We start from the raw sequence: 19,144 nt of genomic DNA on the forward strand, positions 1-19,144 counted from the left end.
TGCCTACTTCGTTAATCTGAAGGAGGATCATCACTTTATGAAACACTCTGTACATATAACTTTACCTATCTAACTTATACGAGTAAATTTTACTTAATAAGTTGACTAATAATTCACGTAAGTTAATTTCGGCTGTCTTCATCCTCTTCGTGTATGTGTTTCGCAGCATGTGCGTATTTGGAACACGACTAATGCAAATGAATGACACGAGAAATTGCACGAAGGAATTCTTGAGACCATTTTTCTGCACAAATCACTCGCAATCATCTTGCGATCCGTATTTCCTCAACCACCAAACCAGTATTCGAAAAGGAATTCAAGGACTCGCCAGCGGCGTTATAAAAGGTTCGTATCCTGATGTACTTATTCGGATTCGTTAATCGCGCCGAGAGTTCGACTAAATTGTATTTTATTGCGGTTGCACGTGAATAAAAAACGAGCTTTTATTCGACGAACAACTTTGGCCGTATTACGAGAAGATTACCTAACGTCAGAGTAAAATTTACCGGCTGAGAGATTCGTAATGTTGCCAGTTCTCCGAGGAGAATTTCGTTCGTCGAAATAGATTTTTTAGTACGTGAACGAAACAATAAATTGGATGGGATTCTTTTATATACGTATAGGTACGTAATGTCGGAGCGAGGAAAAAACAAGAAATTAAATAAAAAATTGTAAATTGGAAAAAAAGTAGGTACTTTCGAATCGTACGATGGTTGGTTTTCGCTTTTTTGCCATTGTACATTACTTACTCGTGTTTACAAGCTATGTACGTATACGATTCGAGTTGCGAAAATAGAACGCGGTACTGTAAATTGAATTTTTAGATGTTGTTAACCTTCAAAATGGAACGTTATTATTTTATCGAAGTCGATTTTTTAAAAAGCTCCTCGGTCTCGTCGCTCTCGCTGTTTACGGTAGTTTGAGAAATATTAGACTAAGCCTTTCACATTATGAGGTAAATTTGAACACGATGATGGCAGCACTGGACAAACTGAATGAAGTACTTACTACCTACATTGGTAATTAATGTGCTCGTGCGAAGGTTTTCCGGAGCCTAAAGGGATTTTTCATCTTGGTGTGTGTGCTTTTGTAGTTTGTCAGTGCTTGGTTTATATTTATCAATTTCAAGACCGTATGTTTTCTTGAAATATTGAGAAGATTTATTCTAATTGCCAGAGTATAATGTGATATGGCTCCTTGCTGCTCGCATTTCCCAAATAGCTCCAAGTCGGATATCGATTCATTATTTACTCGGTTTTATTAGTAATTTTGCCCATTTTTTGGCGGAAAATGTTGAAAAATTCAATCGAGTTTATTCTTTAGTTTATTTTTATGAGCTCAAAGAGAACATAGATTCAATTTCGATTAATTATGTGTGTGGCAGAGAATTTATGGAACAATTTTCGATCAAACGGCGACATATTAGCATTATCAAAGGACCCGGCTGATTGGGAAGCGAAAAAAGAAAGAAACAATAGACAGATCTACGTTGATATAACGACCTCATTTACATTGCTAATTGGAATATTCTTCCCTTCGGTTACCGGTAAGCGAAAGATGATTTATTTTCTCTGATATGTAAATTTATTGCACTGGTACCTACGTATATTTTACCTACGTAGTTAAATTGTAGGTATAGATCGAGATATCTATGATGGCAAATGTATGGACTGTATACTTATCTAATCGTATATGTAGGTAATTAAAAGACAAACTACTACGTTTGGTATGAGAAGAAGGGGGTTGTAGGTGATCACAAAGCAACGAATCTAAATTACTTGTGAATTCTGCGAAAAAATAATCCAACTGTGCAAACCCATCGATATGTACTTTGAATTAACGTGTATTAGGTATTTGATGTGTTCTGTTGTTCGCAGGAATTATGGCTGGTTCGAATCGCTCTGGAGATTTAGCGAATGCTCAAAGGTCAATTCCGATTGGGACGATTTGCGCAATTTTAACTACCTCTTTTGTGTACCTATCTGCTGTGATACTTTTCGCCGGCACAGTAGATAATTTATTGTTACGTGATAAGTAAGTGTCAATGATGCTGTCTATAGAATAATGCAATATGGGTGAATTGGGAGCTAGTAGCACATCCAACCAGTATTTCGGTACTTATGTTTGGAAAAAAAAGAATACACCGAGGAATTTGTGAATCATTATGATATTGAGAGCAATGCAAACCCAAGTTGGCCATTTCTAGGCAGAAATTTAGATGCAGTCTTGTATTTAATGGTTTAAATTAATTTATGTACAACCAGTTCAGGGACACTGTGGGGCTCCTTTGAGAATCTTTTATGAACTTGCTGACAATTTTGGTTTTTTGAGATTCGAGAATTACCCAAAGCTAAACCTTATTTTATAGATCCATGGCATAAAATTTTACGTGTATACAACGAAAATTCTTATTTAGGGAATAAAAATTTAATTAATAGGGCTACTTAACAAGAAAATGTGTGATGGAGGATTTTTTCTAGGAGGGGGGAGGGACGGGATGTCGAAGGTTTTTACCAAATTCAATGAAGACGTTCATTTTGAGTTGAAAGTGGCTCAGAAATTTTTCTCATCTCCGGAGGTGCTTCTGGAGAGGAGATGACGTGTGTCTTCAAAGAGGGAACATCTTCGAAAAAATCTTGGTTTTTTCATTCTAATCCCTACCCAACCTACTTCGGAGGAAATGACCCAGTTTCAAAAGATATTATTTGCGATTCTGCGTAGACCTAGGCTATTTCTATCAAAATCCAAGACCATTTTTAGAGCTCTATAGAGAGTTTGAAGATTCGGAAATCGGATTTTTTCTCGGGTATTTCGGATTAATTATGCCAAAACATCGAATGATATCATTTCTAAAAATAGAGAAATATTTTAAAACGCAGTGGTGCAATTTTTTGGCCTCTAAGTATTACCGATTTCAAAAAAACGAGAAATACCAAAGCCAAAAATATCAAATTTTTTAAAGTATGAAATTGGCAATTATGACCAAATAATGACACCACTACGTTCCATAATACATATTATTTTTCCAGTTCAAGAAATGATATTATCTTTCAATGTTTTGTTATAGGTAATTATAATGCGAAATAATTTGAAAAAAAAATTTCGAAACATGAATTTCGAATTCTCCCAGAAATACTTGAGCAATTTTCAATTTTTCAACCACTCAGTAGAACTTTAAGAATGGTCTTAAACTGAGTACCTACATAAAAAACAATACGATTACTCGTTTACATCGTCCTTAGATTCATTATTGGACTCATCAGAAAAGGTGCCAGAATCGAACGGCAGAGTCTCAGATAAAGTTGACGGATCCTCGATGTTGATTGACGAATCATTAGTCTCGTTTTTATCATTTTTCAATTCTCTATCAGCCAAAGGACGTCGATTATGGAGCGTGAATGTTGAGTTTATTATCCGGCTCAAACGTTTCATCGGTTTATTGTTGAGCTTGAGCCGTTTTCCCCTTAATATGTTTGGTAGACCAGATCAAAAAACTACGTTTTTTTCGAAAAGTCTCGTCTTTATGGGTCCATATCTCTCCTTCAAGGGCACTTCCTGAGCTAAAATTTTTTTCTATATGATTTTCAACTCAAAAGGAGAAGGTTTTTGCTGAATTTGGTAAAATTTATTCGACATTTTTTTCATTTTCATTTCACGATAATACCCTAATGTGTAATCTAATAGGTAATTGAAATGTCAGTAAGTGGATAGATTTCTTTTTATTTTGAAAAAATTTCTAGGTATAGAATTGAAGTAGATATTGAACTTGTTGAAAGTAATTTTCACTTTTTTCAAATATCAGGAAACCCTCCCTCCCATTCCCCCTCCCTCATCACCAAAAATTGAGACCTAAATGTAAAAAAAAAACAAAACAAAAAAAAACATTTATGAATCAGTTTTAGTTCTGTTAACGTTCACATAATTATTTGATCCTCTTTAAATATTCATGTGAGATGAACATTGGAGAATAATTTTTACCTCATTGGGACCCATTTGAAGGATTGAGGAGGTACGGGGGGGAGTCTGCGCATCAGCGTGAAACGAATGATTTTTTTGAATTTTGAGGAATTCTAGCTCTCCCTTCTGTTCTCTGATCACACTCAATTCGTTTCAATTTCTAAATAAAAAAATTCTCCAATATTCATGTTATGATGTGAGAAAATCAAAGAGTTGAGTAAGTAGGTATAAAATTATTTCAAAAAAATTTAACTGAATGAATTTGCAATTTTGGACAGAACTGTATAATTTTGTGGAAATGTTGGAAGACTGAAAGAAAATTTACCTATCAGCTTTTAATAAAGTTGAAAAATACTTCTTGGTGTATCGAATGAAGTTGGAAACATTTTCAAATATAAAATTTTTAAAAATTTATAAGTATTGATAAAATACTTACAGGGAAAGTAAATATCTCTACTGGTCGAGATTTTTTTGAACTGATCGAAGCTAAATCAAAAGAGCATACAAAAGTTCATTACCAGCCGAAAAAAATCGAATTTGTGCCAAACAATGCGAAAATTGAAAATTTTAGAAAATTAACCTAGAAAGTTTAAATTTGGAGCTCCGGGATTAATTGGAAACGAGTTCGAATCATTTTGAGCAGTTTTGGAGTTCACAACAGAAAAATGAAATTTCTACAAAATTTTACCCAATAATGTTGAAATGCTGAAATTCACAATACACCTCAATTTCAACATGCTGAGTTGATTGGGAGTGATTTTTAGTCATTCTGGAGTCTCCAGACGTATTTTAGAAATTCTATATTTTTCAAAAAATGCTATAAAAATTGTCCAACTCAACTTACGCGATTGATGCTCGTTAGTGACCAATTTGACCGATCGACTCATCATGTTGAAATTAATATATGAAGTAAATTTTAGCTCTTCAACTTTATTAAATAAAATATGGGAATTTTCTACTTTCAAAAATTTGGCGAAGGCTTCAGAACTGCTCAAAAAGATTCAAACCCGTTTCTAATCGATTTGGAAGTGGTTCCAAAATAGGACACACCAAATTTGAGCTATTGTAAATAATTTTGTAAAATTTTTATTTTTCCCCATTTTCAACTCAAATTTAATTTTAAAAAACTCACCAAAAACTGAGAAAAATTAGCTCCTAAAATGTTGCATGATGTTTTGATTGTCCAGCTCAGACACTTTGTTTCAATTTGGAAAACCTACCTTTTTTGGTATCATGTGGTATTAGGTACTTTTCAACATTTTGATATTGTTTTAAGATATTAGAAAATCAATTAAAGAGGAAGAAAAATTGAAAAAAAAGACCAAATAATGTTGAAAAATTGAAATGGTGATTTCATGTGAAAATTGTCTCAATTAAGTTGGATTCTCAAAAATTTGCTAGAGAGGTAAGTGTAGGTACTTGGAAAAATTCGTATCATTTTCAAACAAACTTCTCAAGCACTCAGTCATTGATCTTCAATTTTTGCTGATGAAGCATTGGAATCTGTAGAACAGGATGCCAGAAAAAAATTGGGTTACTTACTGAAAAATTTGAAGATTTCAGCACTACAGGATTTTGAAGTACAATCTAAAATACGCGAAACAATTGATGAAAAAATAGGAAGCCCCAATTTCTCGAAAAATTATGAAATACCAAAATTATAGGCTTAGTCTACTGCAGATTTTATATCACATCCCCTCTCCCCCTCAAATTTTCAGACCAAATTTCGACGTGAGTAAGATAAAGCAAGCATGTATTCAAGGCCAAAAATATTTCTAAAAATTCCATTTATGCCTCGAAATATTTTCATTTTGATGATTTTTGTAATCATCTTATTTTTGTTGAAAAAACAGCAAAAATTCTCAATCACTTCGCCTTTGAAAAAAAACGTGATTTTTAATAGGTACATAAATAAATAATTTTGTTCATTTTTTTGTGCAGATTTGGCCAAAGTATCGGAGGACGATTAGTTGTGGCGAATATCGCATGGCCCAACGAATGGGTAATTCTAGTCGGATCGTGTCTATCGTCATTAGGTGCTGGACTACAGAGTTTAACCGGTGCTCCTCGACTGCTACAAGTAAGAGCTTATTATAATTTCACTCTGTGAGAAGATTCTGAGAACCGCGTAAAAATTCCTAATGCTTGATACGATTATTTGTCTGAACCAACAGGCAATTGCCAAAGACGGAATTGTGCCTTGTTTAGCTCCATTTGCGGTATCTTCGTCGCGAGGAGAACCGACGCGAGCTTTGATAGCTACGTTGATCATCTGCCAAGGTGGAATTTTACTCGGAAACGTGGATTTTCTGGCACCTTTATTGGCTATGTTTTTCCTAATGTGTTACGCTTTCGTTAACCTTGCGTGTGGTTTTCAAACATTGCTCAAAACGCCCAATTGGAGGCCTAGATTTAAATATTACCATTGGTAAGGAGAAAATCCAAACAGTGCTGGAGAAAGGGATTGGAAATTACCTACGAGCGGAAAATAAATTAATGAAATACGGTATTTTATAGGTCGCTGTCATTTGTTGGATTATCGTTGTGTATTTCGGTGATGTTCATGTCGAATTGGTTGTATGCGTTGCTCGCTATGGGCATGGCTGTTATTATTTACAAATACATCGAATACAGAGGGTGAGTATGGGTGAAATTTGCTACAATAACTCGTCGGTATATAGTCAAACCATATCAGCACAAGGTGTGGGTACTATATAAGGTACGAAAACCTATCTTTTTAGGGAATGGTGGGTGCTGGTGGCAATCGAAAGGAAACGTTACACGTGTTTGATACGAAATCGGCGGCATAAGTAGATAGATGGATGAGTAGATAGAGTGAAAAGGAGAAAGAGAACGGAGAAAGGGCGCAATCGCGAAATCAGCGTCTGACTGCCGCTGCCTGCCGTGCCACTTTCGAATATACCTACAACAATACGTTACTTATATCTGCTTTCGACTGCTGGGCTTCATTCGGCTGTTGGGTCATGAATTTTACGAATCTCGAAACACGAGGCAGACGCCTCGCCTCGTTTCACTTTGCCCACAGTGCCTCGTATTTTTCGCGATACGACGACGCTAATTTACATTTTATAAACGCGTCTTTGTTCGAGAGAATAAAGAAGGCATATTGCCTCTTATTTTGATGGCTAAAGGCGAGTTGAAGATGCTACGTATATGAAAGGTGGATAGTGGAAATATTTCGCCTCGTGCGAGTTGAATATTTTCTCACGATGAAGGTGAAAATATAATATACTTAAAGGGAGTGTTTTCGTTGATGTGTTTAGCAGGAGGAAAAAAATAAAATAAAATGAAGAGATTGTATTTAATTTACTGATGAAAATATTTCTCAAAAAAAATTATGAATTCAGTCGGATTAACTCGATTTTGATCCAGATAAATACCATCTATTAAAGTACCTACATATTTTTAATCTACTGCTGATATAATTCAATCAAACGCCCCTCATTCCCCCTTGAAAATCTTCTTTGAATTTTAGTTTATATTTTTATTTTGAATAAATTATTAAATTTGATGTGTTTTCTCCTTACAGAGCTGAAAAAGAATGGGGAGACGGTATGCGAGGATTACCTTTATCGGCAGCTCGATACAGTTTACTACGTTTGGAAGAGGGACCACCTCACACGAAGAACTGGAGACCTCAACTTTTGCTGTTGGCCAAATTGGACGACTCGTACAAACCAAAATACCCGAAATTGTTTTCATTTGCTGCTCAATTAAAAGCTGGTACGTAATAGGATCAACTTTAAAATGATTCAATCAATTTTTTATTAATTTTTAAATGCTTTACGAACAGGTAAAGGTTTGACTGTGTGCGTGTCCGTGATATCCGGTGATTACACTAAATGCAGCGGAGATGCTGTTGTTGCCAAACAATCCATCAAAAAAGTCATGGAAGATGAAAAAGTCAAAGGTTTTGCTGATGTTTTGATTTCCAAAGATACCACTGAAGGATTAAGTCATTTGTAAGTACATACCTATTTGATGTTCTACTCTGCCTCGTGTAAGTAAATCATTAAGCCCAGAAATTATTCAGATCTGTATTCAATTAAAACAAAAAAAATAAAAAAAAATAAAAATTATCAAGTTTTTTTTTAGATTAAAAAATATCATGAAAAAATTGAAGAATATGTTGTCTTCGAGTTTGAAAGAATTAAAATAAATTTTTAAAAACGATGGGGTTGATTTTTTAAGAGTTCAATGAACCCTGTACCATTAATAATCATTTTGAAATAGAAGAAATATTTTCTCAACCAAATTGAAGAACTGGTGTGAAATATTGTATCTTTTTGCTCGATTATTTTTAAAAGTTGTTAAATGTTTTTTTCATTCAATTCAATTTGAATTACAACTTCCCTGCCCTGCCTCCCTCCTCCTGAAAAACACTTTTTTTTTGAAGATATGTGTAAAATCGTCCTTTTTTTCTGCAGGATACAAACCACTGGTCTTGGAGGCATGAAACCAAACACGGTTATTTTAGCTTGGCCCGAAGGATGGAACAAGCCAGGAAATCAAAACACGTGGAAAGTATTCTTGCAAACGATACGTAACATATCGGCATCCAAAATGGCGCTGCTGATACCCAAAGGAATTAAAGCATTTCCAGATTCGAATACCAAAGTAATATTGTATTGACCAATATCTATTCTTTTAATAAATACAGGGTGATCCAATGTTGTTCGGCTGGCTAGCTTCAGAAATCACATAGCTCATTAAGATGTGCAAAATATTGTACCGTTTGAAAAAAATGTTGAATCAGTTTTTGAAATACATATTTTGGTGCAAAAGAGGTTGCCCATTTTAAAAATTGAAGGGGATATGGATAAAATGATTTTTTTTGTAAAGTGTTTATAATTTTATTTTGAAATTTTCACAGTTGCTAACTGAGACAAAAAATGCAAAAGCTTTGTCCAAAATTCATCTAAGATTGAGAATTATTATCTTACAGAGTGTGGAAGAGCTTGAAATTCCCCAGTTTTTTCAAAAATCTCATTAGAATCGTAGAATGTTAAGTGTGATTAGTTATTTAGCTTGTGTATGGGATGAAATGGGGGGGAGGCAGAGGAGAGGATTTTTTTTACAAAAGTGTCTCTTTTTTTCATAAATTTTGCTCTTGTTTAGGTGGTAATTTTCTTACTCAGACTAAATTTTCCTTGAATTTTCCATGAGAAAAGATGGCCAAGTTTGAGAAATTTGGTGACTTTCTAAAAAAATTTTAAAAAGCAGATCAAAACTCTGCCAAGCATAATCAAAAATGTATTTAACAATATTAAAAAATTGGTTAAAAAAAATGTTTTTCTTCCGACAAAAGCTCGACAATGTTTCAAAAATTCAAAGAAACAAAATTCAAAAAAATCGTGAAATTGACTAATATGGCCAATTTTACGTATTTTACTATCAATAGTAGGAGAGGTTCCATGAAAATTATCAACTTAAAAAGCTCCACTTTTTGGAGTTGAAAAAATTCAATAAGTCTATTTTCAGGGAATTTCTCCCTGGGCGAAATCGGCTAAAAAAATGCTTCTCGTCAATACTACAAAAAAAATGAATCTTTCTTATTATTGAAAAAAATTAATTTAAAGTAAGAAAAAATGAATTAAAAACATTTTATGAGGCAAAATTTTGCCCTGGTAGGTTATCTGTGGGCAAATATAGGTATGATATTGTTCATTAGACTTTAAAGTTTTCATTTTAAATCCTTTTTTGTGCAATTTTGAAAAAATTTTATTGAAAAATTCTCGGCCTGTTGATTTTTTGAAAACATTTGATTTTAGCAACTGGAACATTACACAAAATTTTAAAAAAATGACTTTCTCGCTTCGCTTGAATAGAAGCATGTTTTCTTTCCTTTTTTTAAGGTACTTAGGTATTTGAAAAAAAAATGGAAAATAAAAAATTGAGATAATTTAGGCATTTTCTCTCCCCTCCCATCCAAAAAATCTTGAAATATTCGTGGGCATTGGAAATGCAAATGAATTGGGTGTAAAATTTCGACCCCTTCGCCATCAAAAAAATTGTAAAGTGTTTGAAAAGGGTCCTTCTAAAAATCCTGCTGAAATCTTGCTTTTTTACTTTGAAGATTTGTGAGACTCCTTGAATTTCCCAAAAGAATTTTTCTCCTTTTTTTCAGTTGTAAATTTTGATATTTTCGTAGGGATCTACTTTTTTAGTTTAGAGGTGAAAAAAAGGAGGTTGAATTTCACCAAAAATCTCAAATTTGCATTTCGTCTTTCCGAGGTCACTCGAATGACATTTTTTTGCTCTTCAGCCTCTTCAAAGTATACTATAGTTAATAAATAATACAAGTGGGCTATTTTATGAATTATTGAATTGTCTTGTAAATGTTTTTTAAAAAGTATTTTGTGAAAGTATTCTACTAGGACGTGATTTTTTTGAAAATCCAATCAATCCATTAGGTTGCTGAACCAAACTAGGAAACCCTATATTTATACCTACCTACTTGTAATTTTAGGTAGGTACTCGTACATTGTTTGTTCTTGACTGACGTGAAATTCTGACTTTCAGGTTGCTGGTCACATCGATATTTGGTGGATCGTCCACGACGGTGGTATTCTAATGCTGATACCATTTTTACTAAAACAACATCGAACGTGGAAGAATTGTAAATTACGTATTTTCACCGTTGCTCAAATGGAAGATAACTCCATACAAATGAAAAAAGATCTCAAAGTGTTCTTATATAATTTACGTATCGAAGCTGACGTCGAAGTTATCGAAATGGTAGGTATCGTTATAAGCCCGTCGAGTTGGAAAAAGAAACGAGTGTGTTCGAGTGTTCCATTCTTATCATCTCTCATATTTACTTATATGTTTGATTTTGACAGATGGATAAAGATATTTCAGCCTATACTTACGAAAGAACATTGGTGATGGAACAAAGAAATCAAATGCTAAGAGAACTACAGTTGAAGAAAAAAGAAACCTTCGGCGTGGTTAGTACCTCTACCTACCTATATATTCCCTACCTACTTATTCTAAGTTATTGCTAGGTATATGTACTTATCCAAGTACCCTATAACAATACTTGCGGCTGCGAAAGCGAGAATGAAATTTGCCATAAATGCGATATTCCTATACGTACGATATCATTTATTAGAGTATTAAATTGTGTGATGTTGTAGGTATTTTCGTATTGATTTTTACTGCCAAGTTTTTTTTTTTTATTTAAAAAGGTATGAAAACGCTTATACAAGTTTTAAGTATCGGAATGCGGAGGATTCAAGTTATGTATAAAGATGCTGTAAAAGATAGGTTACCGCTTATTTTATTATAAGAAGTGTATTGAATGAAAATGCTTATATACTCGGTATATACACAATACGACCAATACTAAGATACTACAACGAACCTTGAGATGCGATTAATTCCTTACATTCGCGTATACTTGAGCCTCTCTCGCTCGTTCTATACAAAATGAAAGTTTTAAATAGCAGATTCGTATTCCAATATGTTCGAAATCAATTCAATGTGCAAGAAAAGCTTTTAAAGTTGATCGGCGTGTATTTTACATTGTTTGTTGTTGTTGCGTGTGGAATAGTATTTTATATTCTATATTATTTTCGTGGAGTATTCGTTTCATTTCGTTTAAGACGTACATATTTAAATTGTTCGATAAGTTTTTAGAATACTTGAGACGATGAATTTTATGACTGTTTCCCCAAACGATATTTTATTCGTTTTTTATGGCCGATGAGAACGGTATTTAGGCGTAGTTTTGATATTTTTGCACGTAAAACGAATGTTATCATTTTGGAAGATGAACATTTACGATGGGGTTTTTGTTTGTTTAATTAGTAAATTGATTTTTTTTTTTAATACAATTACCGTATTTAATGAAAACACTAGGTAGGTGCATAAAAAAAAGTTGACGAAATTACATACTTGCTAGAAATTAAGTGCCTATAATTTCCTTTTTTTTTTTTTTTTTTTTTTTTTTTTTTTTTATTAAGAAGGCTTTGTGAAAAAAAACCTGGGAATCTGGAAAAGATCAGGGACTTCTTTTTAATGTGTCACTGTACAATTAAAAAGTATTCATTTGGAGTGGAGTCAAATCCTAAAGTCATATCCTCCGTCGATTTTGAGAAAAATGAACTCATTTGAAAGTTCAATTTTGAGCTTCCATTTATTTTTGAAACCATGCAAACAAAAATATTCTCTCCAAGTTTATCCAATCTTGAGATGCGCCTTCGTAGTACAGCTGTTCACTGTTCAGCAAGGAATCGCGTAGATGTCAAATGAATTGCCTACTTAGTTTGCCGTAAATACGAGTAATTCGTTGTACATATTTACGGCGAACTGAATATGCAATTTTATTAACATCTTGATTTGTTTAAAAACCTAGATTGCAAAAGAATTGAAACCAAGAATGAAATCAGTTCATTCAGTTCTCCGATTTCACTCATCGCCAGATTTTTTCATGAGCTTCCTTCGATGAGCCTGCCAAAATTTCTGTTCCAACCCTCAAGAGGGGAGGGGGGCATCTCAAGGACTTGTATTTCACGATGATATGATACTTCCTGGCTATGACCTGTTTTTTTCTTCGTTTACTTGCATGTAATTTTGAAAATTTTCATCATACAAACTTCAGCTGTTTTGCAATCACTTTCTCCCTTCTGTTAAAATCTGAAATTTAAATTTTGAAAATTTCCATCGTTAAAATTGTAAAATAGTAGATGATAACAATACAGGTATGTCTTTTAACCGTAGTTGATCTAATTCCACCAGCAATTTTTTGTGTTGGATGTTCTGTAACTGATACGATGTTTCTCATCTTCTACACTTTCTGTCTTCTTAACACGTACTTACCACTTACTGATCTATCTTTTCAATCGTGTCAATTATTAAAAATGTTAATATCTAATTGTTAACGTAGGTAGGTAGTTTCGAATTTGTACGGTACATAATTTGTGTTCTAAAATCGCGGTTTGTTTGTTAATGCATTCAAAGATGCCCAGTTTAGTTGATTTCAATGCTGAAACACCGATGGAAGAGAACACTCCTCTGGTTTGTCGTAATCTTAGCGTAGTGATTTTTTTTTTGTTTTTACCAGCTGACGGCCTTTTAAATAGCTTTTTTTACATTTAAAAACGTAAAACAAAGTAGTAAAAATGCGCATTAATGATATGGCGAAATATTTATCAAATTCAGATATTGGAATATTTAGCGTACTTACCTACTCATTGCATGACTTGGGCCTGAATTTCATAATAATATGAGCAACGTAGACATTTGTAATGCTAATTTACTTTCAAATTAACATACGTAATGTTATTCTTTATTAAGCATGTGAATTGCTGGTATAGTAGACTTAGGTGTTTGTAGTTTTGGTGAACATTTTATCAAAACAATTTCAATACTTGTTGAGATGTTTGCAGCTAAACTTTATTTACCAATCCAATATCTGAGAAGCTGTATAACTCTGTGTGAAGCTCATTCATATTGTATTAGCCTAATTAATAATGAAAATGGCGCTTGTTGCTCTGCATTTATTGACAGAGATCTCTATACTGAATACATAGCATTCTTTTTTAGTGCGAATATCTTACTTAATATTGAAGTACGCTTCGATTGTAATTTCAGTAGATTTTTTTTTATTATTATCATACCTATATTATTATTTCATATAGTGGGACGTACGAATAACTGATTTTAATTAAATATTCATTAGCGAAGTAACTATTTCGACTCGATGGAAGCTAGTTTAATCAATTTTGGCATCATTTAATTTCGAAACTGTTGTATGTACCTACGTACAAGTACGTGTATTGCTCTCGAGTAGGTAGAAATTCTGTGTTTAGTTGTAATTTAATTTACAGTGAACTGGCTTCCGAAGAGTTGAAGTAGTTTCATTATGAGAACTAATGCTATTTTGAAGCTTCATCATTTTGTATTTATTATATTCTCATGGTACATATACCCCTCTCTGACCTTCCATCATCATATTTCATATGTATTGTTTGTGCTGGCTTGTACCTTTTTTAGAATTAAATTACAAGAATGAAGTTTCCTAATGAAGAATTTTGTTTTCTGTTACTTAGGTTCAGAATATCGTCGATCAGCATCACTACGAAACAAAAACACCAACAAAAGTTCGTTTCCAAGAAACACCCGTTCACGAATCTAACAAATCTGTAAGCGAATAGCATTTATATTACTCGTATTACTATATTAGACGAATTCTGGATTAAAACATTATTATCGATTCGTAGGAGAATAAAAATAACCCTGACTGTGAAAAGGAACAGAATTGTATTTCAGACAACGACCCCGAAGCCAAAAAATCAATATTATCGAAAAACGACAATAAAACAAGAAGCTCACCGCAAAAATTACTCACACCGTGAGTATTATATTGATTCATTACCGTGCAACTGCGAAAAAAATTGTTCTTCTGTGATATTAATATGATTTTATATCTGTTTCAGTGACGAAGGTAACGTTCGAAGAATGCACACGGCAGTAAAATTAAACGAAGTTATTCGAAGTAAATCGTCAGATGCCAAATTGGTCATATTCAATTTACCAGGACCACCGAAAGACCCCGCAATAGAGAAGGAATCAAACTGTATCCTTTTTATTTTTTTCAATAATCAAAATTAGGCTGCATGAATTGATTATGACTGAACTCCATTAGCAAAAAAAAAATCGAATGCGTTCAATGCTTCAGAAACGCGCTGTTTTTCAAATTATCAGGATTGTTCAATGATTTTTTTCCTAGTTTTCGAAAATTAAAGATGCATTGACTCAGACAAAAAGAGAGAAAAAACTAAGAGCTTACCTTTGAATTAGTTTTATATTTTTGTGAAATTTCAAAAGGGTTTATTTTTTTATTTTATTTATTCGTTTTTTTGCAACATTTTTTTGAAATAACTTTTACTTTATAAGCTTAATAAAAAGTGTAATTCTTCAACTTGCTTCAAGTTCCAATAACAACGGTGTAATTTGTTTAAAAAATTTCGATGTAGGATTTTTAAAAAAAATTATTGTAAAGGAATTTTATTTTAATGAAATTTTTTTTGGCAAATTGTGACAAAAAAGTAAGTTTTTTTTACAAATTTTGCAAGAAAGTAGGATTTTTTGAAATTTTGACCAAAAAAGTACATTTTTTTTATTTTTTTTTTATTTTGAATTTTTGATGAAGAAAGCAGATTTCTGTGACCAAAAAAAGTATGGATTTCTTCAATTTTAATTGGGGAAAAATATGTTTTTTTTTACTAATTTTGACTAAAAAAATGGGTCTTTTTTACAATTTTTACAAAAAAGTAGGATTTGAAATGTTGACAGAAATAGGTAGTAGATTTTTTTTGAGACAAAAAAGTCAAAAAACCAAACCTTCTGGAAATTTTGACTAGAATGGAAACGGAACAAATACAAAACTTTTAGCAATTTTGATTTGAAAAAAAAAAAAAAAAAAAAAAAAAAGGAAGTTACCTATGCATTTTGATAATTTTGGCAACTAGCAGATTTTTCTTGGCAATTTTTATTGTAAAAATGTAGAAGTTTTAAGCTGCCTACTGTGATTTTTTCAAACCATAAAGTAGTACTTATCAATATTTTTATTGATTGGGATAAGTTGAATCTTCTCCTTGAAAATTGAATTTTGACTTTTTCAAATTCTAATTACCAACAATAAATCTTCCATTTGCTCTTTTTAACCCCCCCCCCCTTCAGATTTTCTCTAAATTTAACCTTTAAGCTTAATTAGAGGGCCCTACTTCATTTTCCGTTCGAGTTAACATAATGATTCACGAATCTTACTGAATTTACGGCGAACTAGTTATGCAAATCTATTAACATATTTTTAACGTAACCTCATAACCTGCCCACACGATACTATTCTGTATAGCCAGGATCATTCACTTACCCAAATTATTTTCCTTAATTCTTTCGATTTCTCAGATATGGAATTTTTAGAAGTGCTTACCGAAGGATTAGACTGCGTGCTAATGGTACGTGGCAGCGGACGCGAAGTGATAACCATTTATTCTTAATTAAACCGACTTGTAAAAGTATTTTCATCTCGTCATCGTCGTCACTGTCGTAATAATTCTAATTCGAAACCAAAGTACAACATTATGGAGACGAAGACGAAGACGAAGACGAAGACGAAATAAAAAACAAAAACTTCAAACGCGGAAGGAAAATACATCGAACGAAGACTGCAGAAAATCTGGTTTGCTTTTATACCTACCTACTTAATAAAATACTACATGTACTTCATAGATTAATAATTTTTACATTACCTATCTTCTATCTTTTTGTCTACTACGCCTCCTTTCATCTTCGCGTCTCAAAAAAAAATAATAATATTACTACATCTCGTAATACAAAATTGATCGGGTGATTTTTTAGCATTTTTGTTTTTGTTTTTGGTGTGTTTACGCTGTTAACTTTTGAATTTGTTTTTGTTTTCTTCGTATATTTTTCTCTCTATCTCTCTCCCTCTCTCTCTATTTTTTTTTCTTGTTTTATACTATTATTATAATCACGATTACTTTACGCATATTTTCTATATAGTAGATTATTCGACGAATCATTATATTGGGTATAGAAGTTTTACATCTATTTGTAATACTTTCATTATTTTTAATTGTCAAGTTTCATTTTTTTTTTTTTTTTTTTTTTTTTGAAAATTACCTACCTATTTAGAATTTTAACGATGTTAATTGTTAGACGATTTTATCGTATTTTTGTTTGTTTTTGTTTACGTTCTTCTATTTTCTTTCATTTTTAATTCGTTTTAGTCGAATCATTTTATTCTTGTTATCGTCTGATGGTCGCAGTAAGGAGTCGATCTGTGTGACCCGAATACCTTATGTACGTAATACGCTCTACGTGTACATTCCAATTGGCCCTTTTCTCCTACTTTTTGAGAATGTTATCGCAGTCGTTACGAACGACCTAATGTGATTTTTATTCCTGATTATTTTCTTATTGAAATAAATTTACTCTATCGTAACATTCGCGTTGCTAGAGAAGAGAAGAAAAAAAACGCATGCGATTTGTTAGTCGAAAGAAAAAATAACGCGATTGCGACTTAGTCGTCAATTACTATATTTTTATAAGTATTCGGCTTCGGTGTTGTGTAGTTACTTTTTTTCTCCTTTTGTTTCTTTTTTTCTCGTTATTGGAGGGGGAAGGAAAAGGATAGAATTCCTTACCTTCCGCGATGAATGGTTACCATAATATACAATATACTATAAAATAACGTAACACGTACCTATGTACCTATTCGAGCCAGAAATCGATAATTGAATGATGCGAAATGAGAGTTGGGTGAAATTTATGGTATTTCGGTATCTGGCGAATGTCGAAGGCATTAGATTGTTGTATTTTGTACATTTATGTGTATAAATAGTATGTAATGTTATTATATGTTACGTGTAAATGTGTTCATAGAAAGTTGATATTGTTATTGATTTCGAGTGATGAGAATTTTGGCTTCACGTTGGTAGAGTTAAGAGATGTATAGGCCTAAATGAGACTAGATAATGTATTAATATTGATAAACGAGCCAAAGGATATGAATACGATACGGTGTGGTGTTTTTTAAAGGGACTGATAAAGTTCGAATTATAATTACTCACTCGAGTAAGGATTGCAACACACATCGTTCGTTACTTTTTAATTATTTTTAACACCATTGATTTTATTGGCGGTGATATTGTTGGGTTATTGATGGTCCTTGAAGGGATTTCTCGTAGGTTGATTTACAAAATTGTGTCGTATTATTTTTAATATTTGAACTAAAATGCCGAAAAGTGGAGTAAATTCACGAAGAATTGAACCCTGTTTACGAATACGAAGAGTTTTTTTTACTCATTTTATGAAAAATATTGAGGAGCGTCACTCTGGATTTTGAATATTTATTTTTTCAAGTAGTTGGTAACACTGATGAATTGAGAAATGAAAGTTATTTTGGAAATTCTTGCGCGTTATTTTATCGGTATTGATTTTCTGAGCTGGGAACGTTAAGGGAGAAAAGAATTTGAAAAAAGTTTCTGTTGTTCGCGAACGTTTTGTTCTCACGTTGAGTGATTACCTACTCGTAGAAGGGTTGAAATCGTTCAGGAACGATTTGAAAATTAAAGGATCGATCTAATAAACTATATTGTGGCATTTACGATATTTTCTGAGATTCTGATACCGTTGATTGAATTAGGATGCGCCATATTTTGGAATAATTTTGAACGAATGACTAGAAATGTATAGAAATCGTATACCTACTAAGCTAACTTTGTTTTAAATTTTAATTTTTTGGTAATCGTTCGCGAACGACTGATTTAAAATCAAAGTATCGTTTCATTTTATTTCTTTACTGAAGTGATATCTAAATCATTCTTGAACGATTTACTCGTAAGTCGTCGTATGAAATATTTCGCGAACAACTGGCTCAATACCTTATTCATTCAAGTCGAGCAGAAAAATTCAACATTTAAAATTCAAGAATTGTTTGCTGAAGATTGATTTGAATTTTTTTCTTTTTCAAGACATTCGATTTTTTTGACTAGCAATATTTTTGAATCGTTCGTAACGCTTTATCTCTCTGAAATTATACCTAAATTAATGACAATACTTTTGGGACATCTTATGTTTGAAGAAAATATCTTCGATCGAAGATAATAACAGAACAAAGTGAATTTTGAAGCAGTGTTACCAAATTTGTCTGCATCAAGATGTTTGATGCCTCATTTGAGAATTGAATTGTCATTTAGACATTGACTTGTACGTGTACCTATTAAATGATAAAAATTCATAACGATAATTATTCAACTGTTACCTACTTCTTGTTACCTTGTTATTATTTTAAAGGACTTGAGAAAGAATAAAAGCCTCGTTCCTGATAGACAAATAAGTAATAATTAAATTCATGTACTTAATATAAAGAAAAAATTATCTTTCTATCTGCTTTCAAAAATACGACTTAACTCCTTAATATTTTGAATACCTCAACCCCCTCCACTTAATTTATGCTTAAACGTTATACTGCGCTAAGGCGTAAAATTTACCTCTACGAATAAAAAATACACCTCCTGCACATCTCGGGACGTGTCATTTTTGTTTCTGTTACATAATTACTTCTATACGATAAGTGGTTATCTTATAAAGATTTTATATTCTTGTGTAATATAGAAAAAAATATGGCCTA

At 32.5% G+C, this 19,144-nt stretch overlaps 1 protein-coding gene across 9 annotated transcripts in view; it reads left to right on the top strand.

Annotated features, from left to right (window-relative positions):
- Nucleotides 1-18,760, top strand: part of kcc (solute carrier family 12 member kcc) — a 650,839-nt gene extending 632,079 nt beyond the window's left edge. For 6 of the 9 annotated variants that reach the window (XM_065363358.1, XM_065363361.1, XM_065363360.1 and 3 more), the window contains 16 exons: nucleotides 167-345; nucleotides 1,385-1,546; nucleotides 1,878-2,034; nucleotides 5,899-6,037; nucleotides 6,132-6,385; nucleotides 6,475-6,594; nucleotides 7,508-7,701; nucleotides 7,772-7,940; nucleotides 8,406-8,595; nucleotides 10,501-10,716; nucleotides 10,821-10,928; nucleotides 12,943-12,999; nucleotides 14,034-14,126; nucleotides 14,205-14,335; nucleotides 14,421-14,560; nucleotides 15,895-18,760. In XM_065363358.1, the coding sequence (XP_065219430.1) occupies nucleotides 167-345; nucleotides 1,385-1,546; nucleotides 1,878-2,034; nucleotides 5,899-6,037; nucleotides 6,132-6,385; nucleotides 6,475-6,594; nucleotides 7,508-7,701; nucleotides 7,772-7,940; nucleotides 8,406-8,595; nucleotides 10,501-10,716; nucleotides 10,821-10,928; nucleotides 12,943-12,999; nucleotides 14,034-14,126; nucleotides 14,205-14,335; nucleotides 14,421-14,560; nucleotides 15,895-15,986 (2,401 nt within the window). In that variant the 3' untranslated portion in view covers nucleotides 15,987-18,760. Of the gene's footprint in view, nucleotides 1-166; nucleotides 346-1,384; nucleotides 1,547-1,877; nucleotides 2,035-5,898; nucleotides 6,038-6,131; nucleotides 6,386-6,474; nucleotides 6,595-7,507; nucleotides 7,702-7,771; nucleotides 7,941-8,405; nucleotides 8,596-10,500; nucleotides 10,717-10,820; nucleotides 10,929-11,168; nucleotides 11,948-12,868; nucleotides 13,003-14,033; nucleotides 14,127-14,204; nucleotides 14,336-14,420; nucleotides 14,561-15,894 lie in introns of those variants that run through there. The other 3 variants (XM_065363356.1, XM_065363362.1, XM_065363363.1) reach the window with 3 other exon arrangements.
- The last annotated feature ends 384 nt before the right edge of the window (nucleotides 18,761-19,144 follow it).

Source organism: Planococcus citri, chromosome 4 (assembly GCF_950023065.1).
Source record: "Planococcus citri chromosome 4, ihPlaCitr1.1, whole genome shotgun sequence".
Lineage (NCBI taxonomy): Eukaryota > Metazoa > Arthropoda > Insecta > Hemiptera > Pseudococcidae > Planococcus > Planococcus citri.